This window comes from Podarcis erhardii (genome assembly GCF_964252035.2).
Source record: "Podarcis erhardii genome assembly, chromosome: 2".
Classification (NCBI taxonomy): Eukaryota; Metazoa; Chordata; class Lepidosauria; order Squamata; family Lacertidae; genus Podarcis; species Podarcis erhardii.
This window is the reverse complement of record NC_138498.1, coordinates 124534346-124549311: the sequence shown is the minus strand read 5'-3', so window position 1 is coordinate 124549311 and position 14966 is coordinate 124534346. Positions and strand designations below refer to the sequence as shown.

General features: G+C 45.7%; 2 protein-coding genes across 4 annotated transcripts in view; both read left to right on the top strand.

The window, feature by feature from the left end:
* Window positions 1-14057, top strand: part of LOC309334646 (uncharacterized protein) — a 56292-nt gene extending 42235 nt beyond the window's left edge. For all 3 annotated transcript variants that reach the window (XM_081849114.1, XM_081849113.1, XM_081849112.1), the window contains one exon: window positions 13905-14057. The gene's annotated coding sequence lies outside the window, so the exon portion shown is untranslated. The remainder of the gene's footprint in view (window positions 1-13904) is intronic.
* LOC309335239 (uncharacterized protein) lies at window positions 3683-12305 on the top strand (the record flags this gene model as incomplete). Its single annotated transcript, XM_081850113.1, has 2 exons — window positions 3683-3923; window positions 10171-12305. 2 exons carry the CDS (start codon window positions 3683-3685, stop codon window positions 12258-12260), a joined length of 2331 nt encoding a protein of 776 aa, XP_081706239.1. The 3' UTR covers window positions 12261-12305.
* Window positions 14058-14966: the final 909 nt, after the last annotated feature.

Sequence of the window (14966 nt, the reverse complement as noted above, 5' to 3'; positions counted from 1 at the left end):
AGCCAGCACATGTAGACACAAAGTCAGAAAAGCTAAGGCACAGAATGAACTCAGGCTTGCTAGAGAGGTTAAAAGCAACAAAAAAGGCTTTTATGGGTATGTTCGTAGCAAAAGGAAGAACAAAGAAACCGTGGGGTCACTCAGAGGAGAAGATGGTGAAATGCAAACAGGGGACACAGAAAGGGCTGAACTCCTCAATGCCTTCTTTGCCTCAGTCTTCTCCGATAAAGAAAACAATGCCCGACCTGAAGAATTTGGAGCAAATGATTCAGCAGAGGAAACACAGCCCAGAATAACTAAGGAGATAGTACAAGAATACTTGGCTAGTTTAGATGTATTCAAGTCTCCAGGGCCAGATGAACTGCATCCAAGAATATTAAAAGATGTGATCTCAGAACCACTGGCAGTCATCTTTGAGAATTCCTGGAGAACAGGCGAAGTCCCGGCAGACTGGAGGAGGGCAAATGTTGTCCCTATTTTCAAAAAGGGGGAAAGAGAGGACCCAAATAATTACTGCCCAGTCAGTCTGACATCAATACCAGGGAAGATTCTGGAGCAGATCATTAAGCAAACAGTCTGTGAGCACCTAGAAAGGAATGCTGTGATCACCAATAGTCAGCATGGATTTCTGAAAAATAAGTCATGTCAGACTAACCTGATCTTGTTTTTTGACAGAGTTACAAGCCTGGTAGATGAAGGGAACGCAGTGGATGTAGCCTACCTTGATTTCAGCAAGGCATTTGACAAGGTGCCCCATGATATTCTTGTAAAGAAGCTGGTAAAATGCGGTCCTGACTATGCTACCACTCAGTGGATTTGTAACTGGCTGACTGACCGAACCCAAAGGGTGCTCATCAATGGTTCCTCTTCATCCTGGAGAAGAGTGACTAGTGGGGTGCCACACGGTTCTGTCTTGGGCCCGGTCTTATTCAACATCTTTATCAACGACTTGGATGATGGACTCAAGGGCATCCTGATCAAATTTGCAGATGACACCAAACTGGGAGGGGTGGCTAACACCCCAGAGGACAGGATCACACTTCAAAACGATCTTGACAGATTAGAGAACTGGGCCAAAACAAACAAGATGAATTTTAACAGGAAGAAATGTAAAGTATTGCACTTGGGCAAAAAAAATGAGAGGCACAAATACAAAATGGGTGACACCTGGCTTGAGAGCAGTACATGTGAAAAGGATCTAGGAGTCTTGGTTGACCACAAACTTGACATGAGCCAACAGTGTGACGCAGCAGCTAAAAAAGCCAATGCAATTCTGGGCTGCATCAATAGGAGTATAGCATCTAGATCAAGGGAAGTAATAGTGCCACTGTATTCTGCTCTGGTCAGACCTCACCTGGAGTACTGTGTCCAGTTCTGGGCACCACAGTTCAAGAAGGACACTGACAAACTGGAACGTGTCCAGAGGAGGGCAACCAAAATGGTCAAAGGCCTGGAAACGATGCCTTATGAGGAACGGCTAAGGGAGATGGGCATGTTTAGCCTGGAGAAGAGGAGGTTAAGGGGTGATATGATAGCCATGTTCAAATATATAAAAGGATGTCACGTAGAGGAGGGAGAAAGGTTGTTTTCTGCTGCTCCAGAGAAGCGGACACGGAGCAATGGATCCAAACTACAAGAAATAAGATTCCACCTAAACATTAGGAAGAACTTCCTAACAGTAAGAGCTGTTCGACAGTGGAATTTGCTGCCAAGGAGTGTGGTGGAGTCTCCTTCTTTGGAGGTCTTTAAGCAGAGGCTTGACAACCATATGTCAGGAGTGCTCTGATGGTGTTTCCTGCTTGGCAGGGGTTGGACTCGATGGCCCTTGTGGTCTCTTCCAACTCTATGATTCTATGATTCTACCTGTGTCCCTTTGGTGATGAGAGAGGTTGGGGTTGGCCTAGGGTGTGGTTGTTCATTTGTGGTTGGCTGTGGTGGTCTTTGTTTTCATGGGTGAGTGGGGTGGGTGGGTGTTTTGGATCAGGTTAGCCACAGTGATTTGTATGCTGTAGGTGGGTTTTTGTCATTGTCTTGTTGGGCTGTGTGTGTGATAAAGGGGAGCCATACTGGGGTGATGGCGTTAAGAATGGACCTCCAGAACTAATTAAGTACTTAATCCGAGGTACCACTGTAGTGTGTTGTTGTTGTTTAGTGTTTAGTTGTTTAGTGTTTAGTTCTTCAACACTGAACTTTTAAAAAGAAACTAATAATAATAGTAAACAACTGTGAGGTTGGACCCCAATGGACATCTAGTCCCACCCCCTGCAATAAAGAATCTCTGACATTTGGCCTTCCTGCCTCCGTTTGGAAAACCTCCAAAGAAAGCAATTCTGACACTGGTAGTTTAAAAACAGAGATCAGGGAAGGAGTGTTTGCTAACACTGAAGATCCAGAGAATCATTTAATTTCGTTTTACTTAATGCAGGAGTGCTGGAAAGGAGAAAAATCAAGGGTGGGTGTGGGTGTGTGGGCATTATAATTAATTCATGCCCAGTTTGGGAAATTCCGCACCAGCCTCACAGTGAAATGGGTGCAGTTTCCCAGCCTCAGTTGTGGCGCCTGTGAAATGGGTATATCACAGTGAGGCTGAATTTAGAGGTGCTTCAAGGTGAATGAGAAGCAGGGATGGGAAGGGGGCAGGCTGGGCTTTGCAAAGGGCCTGGTTTTTATTTTAAGGGTTGGGGTCTCCAGACCCAGGACCTGGAAGACCAGGCCGGCCTCAACATCCAGGGGCAACTCGGACCCCAGGGCAGATTCTTCCAGGTGTCTCCTGGGTGGGGGCAGGAACAAAATGGCGGGGCGCTGCTTGAGGGCACTGGGCATGACTGAGCCTCTGCCCCCAGTCTCCTTCAGGAACCAGAAGCCCAGCTTGGCCACCAGAGGCAAGGATCTGCCAAATGACGCTCCTGCGAAGAGGAGGAGAAAAAGGGGGTGGACTAGATGGCCCCTGGGCGTGATTCTAGGAGCGGAAGGACCTCAGGAGAGCCCCAAATCATCATCATCATCAGCAGCAGCATCTGGGTCTGGACGAAGGGGACCCCTCCCCCCTAGCCCAGCCTCCTGTCCTCACAGCAGCCCAACGCCCCACAGAACAGAGCCGTCTGGGTAGACTGCTTGTGGGCCTGGAGGCTCCATAAGAAGAGCCCTGCTGGATCAGGACCAGGGCCCCCCTAGCCCGGCCTCCTGGCAGGAGTTGAAGAGCATCCTCCCCTTCTCCTTCTCCCCCGTTGCAAGGTAGACTGGCTCTGTCCATGGAGGATCCCCTTGGGCATCGCTGGGGACAAAGCAGAGCCAAAGGGGACCAGGCTCCCCCCAAGCGAAGAGGCCCTCTTCAGGACTAGGCTTCCAGGAGAGCGGAGGGACTATCCCGGGCCAAATTCCCCTCCCGGATCCTGGCCATGCCGCCCCACCTTCCCCCGCCTGGACTAGATGACCCTCAGGGTCATCCAGTCCAACCCTTTGCAGTGCCTGAAGTGGGGCTTGAACCCAGGACCCTGAAATCGAGAGTCTCCTGCTTTACCAGCGGAGGCTTTTGCTCCCAAGGTACCCTCCTAATATTGCAACAGACTTTCACTCGGCTAGTGAGCAGGTGAAGCATTATTATTATTTTATTTCTACCCCACCCATCTGGGCGCAGGGCACTAAGCGGCATCTGAGCCGAGAATCACAGAGAACTCTGCACATGCCCCGGAGCCCCGGATTCTGGGAGGGGAGGAGGACAGCCAGCCAACCAGCCGGGGGGGCTGAGCTCAGCTTGCGAAGGGTTAAATGCAACCGAGCCGGAGTCCTAGAGAGGACAGGAAGTGGAGAGGCGGGGCGGGTCCTCCAGAGCAGAATCCCCTCCCTCCCTCCGTGCCCAGTCCCGTCTTTTCTCTCTTGTCTCCTCCCCGCGCTGCCTCGGTTTCCCTCCTGGGAAGAATCCGGTGAGTCTCCTCCCCTCTCTTCCCCCTTGGGGTGCCCATGGGAGAAGGGGGTCCCGGGGCTGCAGGGGGAGACCCCCAAGTCTGGGAGCAGAGGGTCCTGCCCCCCCCCCATTCCTCCCTGCCCAGCCTGGGAGGGGGCGAGTTTCCAGGGGGTCTGCAGCTCTGCTCTTCCTTGGCATCCTCTTTGGGGAAGGAGGGGGGTCTTGGGGGGGAGGGCATGCCCAGAATGCCCCTTCCAGTGGAGGAGCCCCTGCCAGGCCGGCCTTTCCCCCTGCCAGAATATTCCTCCTCCAGATCAGCTCAGGTCTCCAGCCCAGAGCCTCAAGGGAAGCCTCTCTGGGCGGGGGCCACGCCTGGGGCCCCTCCGTGGAGAAAAGGGGGGAGCCAGAGGGCTGAGCTGGCTGCACTGGGCTTGCCAGGGTTCAAGGGAACGGAGCTGCCTTCCTTGAGAGGAGAGGATGGAAAGCCGCCTTAAGGACCCCAAGATCTTGTCCTGAAGGGGGTGAGGCAGTGCAGGGAGGAGAAGGAGGGGGCTCTGGGTGGCAGGTCTGCCAACTTTTCTCTCTCTGATCCCAGAGGGAGCTTTCAAGGATGTTCCCCATCCTGGAGTTTCTCTGCAGCTGCTGCTGTTGCAGAATGTTTTATTTGCATTAAACTCATAACTTCCGCAGTGCGTAGGTAAAACTGGAACTCCCTCCCGCAGGAGCCAGGGATTGGAGAGGCTTTTCTAAAGGGAAATAATCTATACATGGCAAGCATGATTGTGAATAATACTCTCTTAGAAAAATGTAAGATACAGAAGGGGACATTTATTTATGTATTATCAAGAAGAATAAAGCAAGGATAAAAGACACCTGCTCCCCACCTTCTGGGACAAAAGAGGGATTGTCAGTCATTGTGTGGCTCCTACTACTAACAGGGGACATTGGTGCTATCGCAAAATAGACTAGTTCTGTCAAGCTACCCTAAGCCTTTGGGAATCTTGTCACAAGAGGAGCGTAAAGCTCACCTCTGGAGTTTTTGGAGGATATACATGCCTGGTGTTCTTAAGAACACTGCGGATTTAGGACATGTGGAAGATCTATACTTTGGTTGCTTCCGTGCCAGGGTGGGGGCCACATTTTGGGACTGTAGTCTTGCGAAGATGGTGTATAAGCACAGATGATATCTAAGGAGGAGAGGTGTATTAGTTTCCTGATATTTCAAAAATGTGGCATCACCGACTCCTCTGCTTCCACATACAGATTTGGACCCCATGCAACACCTGACAGAGGCAGATACAGCCACAACATCTGTCTGGCTTGTGATGAGAGAGCTCAAAGATTGTGAACAGGGCTCTCCATACAAAGCACCTAGCATGGGGGCACCTACATGTAATATCTACTCTGCTCTTTTCTGCCCATGCTCTGGGGTTTCAGTTTTCAAGCTTGGAGGCAGGACGGTGACTGGTTTATGTACCAAGTTCTGTCAATTATCCCCACTGCGTTCAATTGGATCTACTCTGAGGTCACTACTGTGTAGACCATGCCAAGCTTACAAGTGGGGTGAGGAGCATACAGAAGAAATTGGAATCACTGGAGATGTTTAGAAATGGGGCTTCTCTTGGGAAGGGGCTGCCCCATTTGTGCTTCTCCAGGGGCAGGGGAATATCTAGGGGAAGAGAATCCCTGCAGGGCCTCTGAGGCTCCCTTTGCTTCTTCCTCTCTCCCAGGACCCTGCAGCTTGTTTTCACTTCTTGATTGCTCAGGAAGGATGAAAGAGACGGATCCTGCAAAGCTACCGAGGATGGAAGGGGGAAGATGGATGGTTGACCTGGTCAGGTTGTCTCCTGCATCCCTCCTCACAACCTCTGAGCGTTCCCTCCCAGGGACCTCCGAGAGATCTGGTGAGTCCCAGGGGAGGGGAGATGGGGACATGGATGGATGGAGCCAGAGAGGTATTGGGGCTTGTTCAGGGGGGCACCATTTCGGGCTCCTCCACCTGCCTGCCTGCCTGTGCCTTTGTCATCTGCAGGCAATTTGAGCTAGGAATACATCACAGCCCCCCGGCCACCGCAATGTATTGGCAGCTCAAAATGTCTAAAACCAGCACCGTGATTGAATGCTCTACCAATGTCAGACAACTTACCAATCCTTCAGGAAGCACTAGAAGTCATGATTCTTGAAAGTAACCTGATCCTGGGCTTCCGATTTGTCTGCCAAGGGAAATGGCAAGGCAGTGTGAGTCGTCTGTCTAAAAGAGGGACGTTACTGGGGCTTTTGAGCAGTGGGGGTGAGTGCCAGGGTTAGACACCCCCCAAAAAACGTGCCCTACAGGTAGTGGGTTGTTGAGGGGACCAGCCGGGCGTGAAGAGGCTTGCCGCAATTGCCGGAGCCCCAACGCTGCATCGGCAGCGCGTGGGGGTGTGTGTGTGAGAGACAGTGGCCTGAGCCTGCCCATAGCTCCAGCGCAGCTCAGAAACCTGAAACCACAAATCGCTACCTGAAGCAGCAGACTTTCAAAGGAAAAAAGGTATTGTCAACAACAATGGACTTTTCAAAATAAAAATAATTGGATTTAATTTAGATTTGGCAAAGACAGAATCTAAACAGGAAGTCAACTTCCATCTTTTGAAGGGAAGATTTTGCAGTACAGGCTTGTGAATGGGGAAAAAACTTTGGAGACACACCAGTCTTTAGATACTTTTAAAACTACATTTTTTACTTTGCTGCCTATTAACACCATGTACTCTGGATACAAGAAGAAACTGTAGCTCTTTGTTCTTTGATTCCTTAAAAGGAAAATACAGGAAATGATTGGAGTACTCAGATTTTTTTGAATGGGGATGCAGATTTTATGAATGAAAGCACTGAAAGGCTTGAAAACAATGCAAATTCTTTTTAAAAAAACCTCTAAAAAGGACCCTGGATCTTGGCAAGTCCTACCAAAGCTTGGCAGGAGGACACTTTTCCATAACTGGGAGGTAATCCCAGGGAGGGGAGGTGCCTGGTAAGAGCTGGAGTAGGAGAAAGGGGAAAAAAACGGGATTTATTTTTAAAGACCAGGTCCTGTATTGGAATAAAAACTGAATAAAAACTGAGAGAAATAGCATATATTGGATTACAACTACCATTTGGATTACAAATCTAATTTGGATTATAAATACGTCTGGAAAGTATTTGAACTCACAGTGTAAATATTTTGGATTACAAGACACATTGTGGATTAGAATATAACTAGAAGTTTGGCAAGTGCTTAATCATCATCAAGGAGACAATGTAACAATGAGTTTGAACAATGGTAACTATTAGACTTTTGTTGTGGCCTGGTTTTTTTTTTTTTGTAGGTTGTATATAAAGTTGATATTGCCCACTTTTCTCTCTCTCTTTTGGATATTGTGGAACTTTTATAATTCTGTAAGTTTGAAAGTGCGGTGCAAGTCGTCCATCTAAAAGACGACCGTTACCGGGGCATTTGAGCAGTGAGGGTGAGTGCCAGGGTTAGACACCCCCCAAAAAAGCCCCAAGGGTAGTGGGGTGTCGAGGGGACCAGCCGGGTGTGAAGAGGCTTGCCGTGATTGCCGGAGCCCTGACGCTGTATCGGCAGGTCAGCAACCACACTACCTGGGGTGTACGAGGCATCCATATCTTTCCGGTATAATTCCTCTGTGTATTCTTGCCACCTCTTCTTCATGTCTTCTGCTTCTGTTAGGTCCTTACCACTTTTGTCTTTTATTATGGTAATCTTTGTACGAAATGTTCCTTTCATATCTCCAATTTTCTTGAACAGACCTCTGGTTTTTCCCATTCTATTGTTTTCCTCTATTTCTTTGCATTGCTCGTTTAAGAAGGCCTTCTTGTCTCTCTTTGCTATTTTTTGGAAATCTGCATTCAATTTCCTGTATTTTTCACTATCTCCCTCGCATTTTGCTTGCCTTCTCTCCCCCGCTATTTGTAAGGCCTCGTTGGGCAACCACTTTGCTTTCTTGCATTTCCTTTTCATTGGGATGGTTTTAGTTGCTGCCTCCTGTATAATGTTACGATCCTCCATCCATAGTTCTTCAGGCACTCTGTCCACCAAATCTAAATCCTTAAACCTGTTCCTCACTTCCACTGTGTATTCATAAGGGATTTGATTTAGATTGTATCTTACCGGCCCAGTGGTTTTTCCTACTTTCTTCAGTTGAAGCTTGAATTTTGCTATAAGAAGCTGATGATCTGAGCCACAGTCAGCTCCAGATCTTGTTTTTGCTGACTTGTATAGAGCTTCTCCATCTTTGGCTACAGAGAATATAATCAATCTGATTTTGATGCTGCTCATCTGGTGATGTCGATGTGTAGAGTCGTCTCTTGTGCTGTTGGAAAAGAGTGTTTGTGATGACCAGCTTGTTCTCTTGGCAGAACTCTTATCAGCCTTTGCCCTGCTTTGTTTGGAACTCTAATATCAAATTTGCCAGTTGTTCCTTTTATCTCTTGAGTCCCTACTTTAGCATTCCAATCCCCTGTAATAAGATGAACATCCTTGTTTGGTGTCATTTCTATAAGGTGTTGTAAGTCATCATAGAATTGGTCAATTTCGGTTTCTTCAGCACCAGTGGTTGGTGCATAAACCTGGATTACTGTGATGTTAAAAGGTCTGCCTTAGATTTGTATCGAGATCATTCTATCATTTTTGAGATTGCATCTCAGTATAGCTTTTGCCACTCTTTTGTTGACTATGAGGGCCACTCCATTTCTTTTACGGGATTCTTGCCTACAGTAGTCGATATGATGGTCATCCGAACTGAATTCGCCCATTCCTGTCCATTTTTGTTCACTGATGCCTAGGATGTCAATATTTATTCTTGCCATCTCATTTTTGACCACATCCAACTTACCAAGGTTCACGGTTCTTACATTCCAGGTTCCTATGCAATATTTTTCTTTACAGTATTGGACTTTCCTTTCACTTCCAGGCATATACGCAACTGAGCGACCTTTTGGCTTTGGCCCAGCCGCTTCATCAGCTTTGAATATATTTGTACTTGTCCTCCGCTCTTCCTCAGTAGCATGTTGGACGCCTTCCGACCTGAGGGGCTCATCTTCCAGCGTCATAACTTTTATATGCCTGTTGTCTTTCTCCATGGAGTTTTCTTGGCAGGGATACTCGAGTGGCTTGCCGGTTCCTGCTCCAGGTGGATCACCTTTGGTCAAAACTCTCCACTATGACCTGTCCATCTTGGGTGGCCCTGCACGGCATAGCTCATAGCTTCTCTGAGTTATTCAAGCCCCTTCGCCATGGCAAGGCAGTGATCCATGAAGGGGAGAATAACTTTTTATTTGCTTTTAAAAACAAGGATCATAGGACTAATATACAAATATGTAGACCAAGTATCTCTAGCATATGGTTCACCATTAGTGGTCAGTGTATGAGTTTTGGGTTCCTGAATTGGTTTAAATTGAAAGAAAAAAAGGGAAACAGGAGAGAACAGAGAACATTCAACATTGCACAGCCGAATGCCTAGTCAGGAGCTCTTGAGGCTGTTGTGTTTAGATTAAGAGTGAGTTAGTCACTTTTCCTCTTTTGTCACCAATGAAACAATACAGAGTTAGTCTACTCTTGAAAATGGGAGTGGGGTTCAAACTGAAGAGAGTGATTTAGGTATAAATTAAAATTTAGACCAAATTTAGATTGAGGCAACAGCTGGTGGGGAGTGTGCAGGTGAAGATTTTGCTGTTTGTTTCACAGACAATTTGCCGGATCTTGACCAGAGAGCTCTGCATAAGGAAGTCAAGGAGGAGAATCGTGGGCTCATGAACCCTCTTGGTAATGCTTCCTGTTGGATCATAATATCTGTTCTGAAATTAATCAAGTAACTTTGAAAGTCCATACATACTTCTATGTGATGAACCTTCACTATTTAGATGGAGACCAACAGCATTCGGGATTCTAACATCCCCACCATGAACCCTGAATGGAGGGATATCCACTGTTTTCTCTGCAATTATTTCCCTTCTAGTCATGCCTTTTAAAGCAATGACCAGGTTGTCTGAACTGCCCAGGCCTTCTTAAATGTCAGCCTCAGAGCTTTAAGGGAAATTGGACATGGAGTGGATTCCAGGATTGAGCCAAACAAAATCTATCCCAGATAAAAACCAAGCAATATGTCAGTTAATACCAGCCAACAGTGAAAACTATAGTAAGGGCTCACATCTAACTCTCTTCAGTTCCTCCTCTATCACAAGCATTCTCTTCCTGAGGCTCTAATTAGCTTCTCTATTCATTGCAGATGGTGATGAATTGGAAGGGAAGACCAAGGGGGACCACAACAGAATCCACATAGCAGAGAAGTCAGATAAATATACAAAGTGCGGAGAGAACATCTGCCAGAGCCCCCAGTCCACCTCACATCAAGGAAAGAGCTTTGTTCGAAAGCATAGAATCTCTTCACATGAAAGAACTAACAGCGGAGAGAAATTGTATCAGTGCAGAGAATGTGGGAAGAGCTTCAGTCACCGTCAGAATCTCACTTGCCATCAAAGAATTCATACAGGGGAGAAACCCTATCAGTGCTTGGAATGTGGAAATAACTTCAGTCGGAAGGAACATCTCACTTCCCATCAAATAATTCATACAGGGGAGAAACCCTATGAGTGCTTAAAGTGTGGAAAGAGCTTCAATCGGAAAGATGGTCTCACTTCCCATCAAAGAATTCATACAGGGGAGAAACCCTTTCAATGCCTTGAGTGTGGAAAGAGCTTTCGTCACAGTTCCGGTCTCACTTCCCATCAAGGAATTCATAAAGGGGAGAAACCCTATCAGTGCTTAGAATGCGGAAAGAGCTTTAATCAGAAAGATGGTCTCAGTATCCATCAAAGAATTCATACAGGGGAGAAACCTTTTCAATGCCTTGAGTGTGGAAAGAGCTTTCGTCACAGTTCCGGTCTCACTTCCCATCAAAGAATTCATACAGGGAAGAAACCCTATCAATGCTTAGAATGTGGAAAGAGCTTCAGTCAAAGTTGCAATCTAACTTCTCATCAAAGAGTCCATACACGGGAGAAACCCTATCAGTGCTTGAAATGTGGGAAGAGCTTCAGTCACAGAGAGATTCTCACTTGCCATCAAAGAATTCATACAGGGGAGAAACCCTATCAGTGCTTGGAATGTGGAAAGCGCTTTAGTCAAAGTGCACATCTCACTTCCCATCAAATAATTCATACAGGGAAGAAACCCTATCAGTGCTTAGAATGTGGAAAGAGCTTTCGTCAGAGGGTGCAGCTCACTTCCCATAACAGAATTCATACAGGGGAGAAACCCCATCAGTGCTTGGACTGTGGAAAGAGCTTTCGTCAGAGAGGTGATCTCACTTCCCACCAAAGAGTCCATACAGGCGAGAAACCATATCAGTGCTTGGAATGTGGAAAAAGCTTCACTAAGAGGATGCAGCTTACTTCCCATCACAGAATTCATACAGGGGAGAAACCATATCCATGCCTGGAATGTGGAAAGAGCTTCAGGTATATTCAGTGTCTTAGTTTGCATCAAAAACTTCATACGGGGGAGAAACCCTATCAGTGTTTTGAATGTGGAAAGAGCTTCAGCCAGGGGGCCCATCTCACTTCCCATCAAAGAATTCATACAGGAGAGAAACCATATCAATGCTTAAAATGTGGAAAGAGCTTCAGTGTCAGGCACAATCTCACTTTGCACCAAAGAATTCATACAGGAAGGAAACCCTATCAGTGCTTGGAATGTGGGAAGAGCTTCAGTCTCAGGCACAATCTCACTTCCCATCAAAGAATTCATACAGGGGAGAAACCATATCAGTGTTTGGAATGTGGAAAGAGCTTCTGGGAGGGGGCAAAGCTCACTTCCCATCAAAGAATTCACACAGGGGAAAACCTTTTCAATGCCATGAGTGTGGAAAGAGCTTTGGTCACAGTTCCACTCTCACTTTCCATCAAAGAATTCACACAGGGGAGAAACCTTTTCAATGCCATGAGTGTGGAAAGAGCTTTGGTCACAATTCCTATCTCAGGATCCATCAAAGAACTCATACAGGTCAGAAACCATATCAGTGCTGTGAATGTGGGAAAAACTTCAGTCAAAGCACCCATCTCAAGACCCATCAAAGAATTCATACAGGGGAGAAACCATATCAGTGCTTGGAATGTGGAAAGAGCTTCATTCGGAAGGATGTTCTCACTTCCCATCAAAGAATTCATACAAAGGGAAAACCAAAAAAGAAAAACAATAGCGCAAACATTATTGAACAACCCTTCCAAAACACATTTGTATAGAAAAGAGAAAGGGCATGGGAAAATAACTAGAAATACCCTTTATCACATTTGTATCATATCATTTGTCAACACATAGAAAGGCAGGCTCCCCCAGCGCTCCCCTGGGTGCCCCCTCTTCTCCCTGTCTCCCAACCTGAGTGATCGTTCCACTGTAGCAATAATTACTCAGAATATGCACTCCTGGATAAACCTAGCTGTATTTAGTATCCAGCCTTTTCCCTCCCCTTTAGCAAGATGGCAATTTCCCTACATTCCGCCCCCCCCCCCAGCCCAGGCATATTAAATCCCTTTCCTCATATGAGATCATAGCTTGTGTTACGAACAGTTTCAGGACTTGCACTGCATCCCCTTTTGCTAGATGTACATTTTTCTCTGCTGATAATTCCCACACCAGCTCATCCCAACACAGCCTTGTCTTTCCATGGAGTTCTTTCTCACTCCTCCTGTTCTTCCCTCACCTGCTCAACAGAAGCTTCTGCCACTCCCAGGGACTCCTTTCCAACGACTCCCAGCTTATGACCCACACATTCACCTCGGTCTCTTTTTCTGGAACCCGTCTTGGTCTTCAGTGTCAAGGTGCTCCATGTCTGGATGGAGAGCAGAGCTGCAGAAGTTTGTTTGGAGTGGATGCATCTGGTTCTCCATAAATCAGGCAGAGGCAAAGTTCATTGGCAAAAGAAGAACTTTCTACTAAAGGTTTTTCAGCTTCGTTACAGAACAAAGCTTCAGGGGACTTAGCAGATGTGAAAGTTAGAAAATGAAAGTAAGAAAGAGAAACCAGCCCACTGAGCTCACAGATTTATCTTTCTGGCTCTGTGTGACCTTGAGATAACAAAACACAAATCATAATAAATCCAGTTGCCTCAGCAGAAAAGAACAAAACCTTCTGGAAGGAACCAGTGTTTTCCAGTATTTTCGGGTTCCGCCCTCGGGATTTTGTCTGTGACATTTTATTCCACTGCCAGAAAAGCATCTTTAGCTCCCTAGTTCCTGTGGCAACACTTTGGCCCAAGTTTCAAACTTTTTAAATTAGCACGGTGGTTAGTTGTTGCAGGCTTGTTAAGCCTCTTTGAATATAGGATTTCTGGTAAGATCCCTTCTACTTCCTCATAAAAAGACACGACACAATCTTGTTAAAGTCAATATAAAAGTAGTTTACTCACTCATTCAGTTCACAGATGCATCCCTGAAGGCAGACTTAGGTTACAAAAGTGTATAACTATATGAACTGTCCCATAAGGGAGTTAGTCCCAAGTGACTGCAACTGAGCTGTCACTTCTCCTAACATATAGAAGGGAGCTTGGGTGTCACCTGGTCCTGCCCCCTGCAAGTCAGGAATCTCAGGAATCTTGTCCAAGACAGATGGCCATCCAACCTCTGCTTTAAAAACTCCATGGAAGGAGAGTCCAGCACCTACCAAGGAAGTCTGTTTCACTCTGGAAGAACTCTTCCTGTCCTAAAGTATTTCCTGAGGTTTAGCTGGAATCTCTTTTCTTGTAACTTGAAGCCATTGCTCCATCCTGAACACCTTGTTCCATCCTGGAGGTGACAGCCCTTTCATAACATGTATACGTTGTAGAAAATAACAATTCCATAAAACTGCATTTGGATGATTCCGATTTCTTTTTAGCCCATGGCCTAGCCTAACTGAAAAGGTCTGCACCTGCCTACCTTTGATGAGCTGCTTTTAGGTACTGTATGTAGCAAATGTGTGTTCCAGAACCCTGAAAAGAATAAAGTAGGAGTTGTGTGCATGAAAAGAGAATCAGCTAGGCATAGCAATTGTGATTCATCTTGAACTGTTTTGTAGATGGATGAAAGAGGACGTTGGAAGACATTTAGTGAATAGGAATATTAGCCAAAGTCTTAAAAAGAAAGACAAAAAAATTGTTATATGTCGTCACATGATATCATGAGGGCTTATCTGAAGAGCCAAATGATTTTGGTTAGTTCAGGATGATGACATTGGGCTGCAACTATTAAGATTGCTGTAATCCCTGAAGATGATGGGTTTTTCGGAGCTAGCCAACCTAACCGGAAGAGTCCGCGACCAGAAGGAGGAGGCATATCAGGAAGAATGGACTAAATTTAATGATTATTTAGTTAAATATGTCAAGTTAGATGAATTGGAATCAGCTTGCAGATACTTAATTGACTTAGGATTTTATATAAGTTAAGTGATGAATTAATAGGTGTAATTTCAAAATGAAAAGATCTAAGGATGTTAATGTTGAAGTTAAACTTTATAAGAACTGTGATTTGGAAAACCCTTAAAAGGATATGCATTGAAATTCAACCAAGGGGAGTGAGGAAGGCACTTAACAATGTTAATAAGTGTAATTTTTAATACGGTTATGATTTTTGTTTGTTTGTTTTATGTGTTTGTTTATAATTTTGTGAAAACCAATAAAAAAATTGAAGTAAAAAAAAAAAAGATTGCTGTGATCCTTTGATTGGCGAATAGGAATGATGTGCAATTTGCCATTCCATCCAAAAAACACCTACAATAAAATATAAATTACTTATTAATCGGAGAAAGAGAGGCGGATTAGACCTACCTGACCTGGAATTATGCTGCAGCAGGTCTGACCTGCTTAAGGGAGTGGATTAAGTTAAAGGACACTGATGTGTTAGATCTGGAGGAAGTAGGAACTCAATTTGGATAGCATGCATAATAGATGGAAAGGAGAGAGTCTACATGGGTTTTATAAAGAAATCATTGTAGAAAATATGGATGAAATATAAAGGGATTCTAGAACCCAAAACACCTTGGTGGACCTCA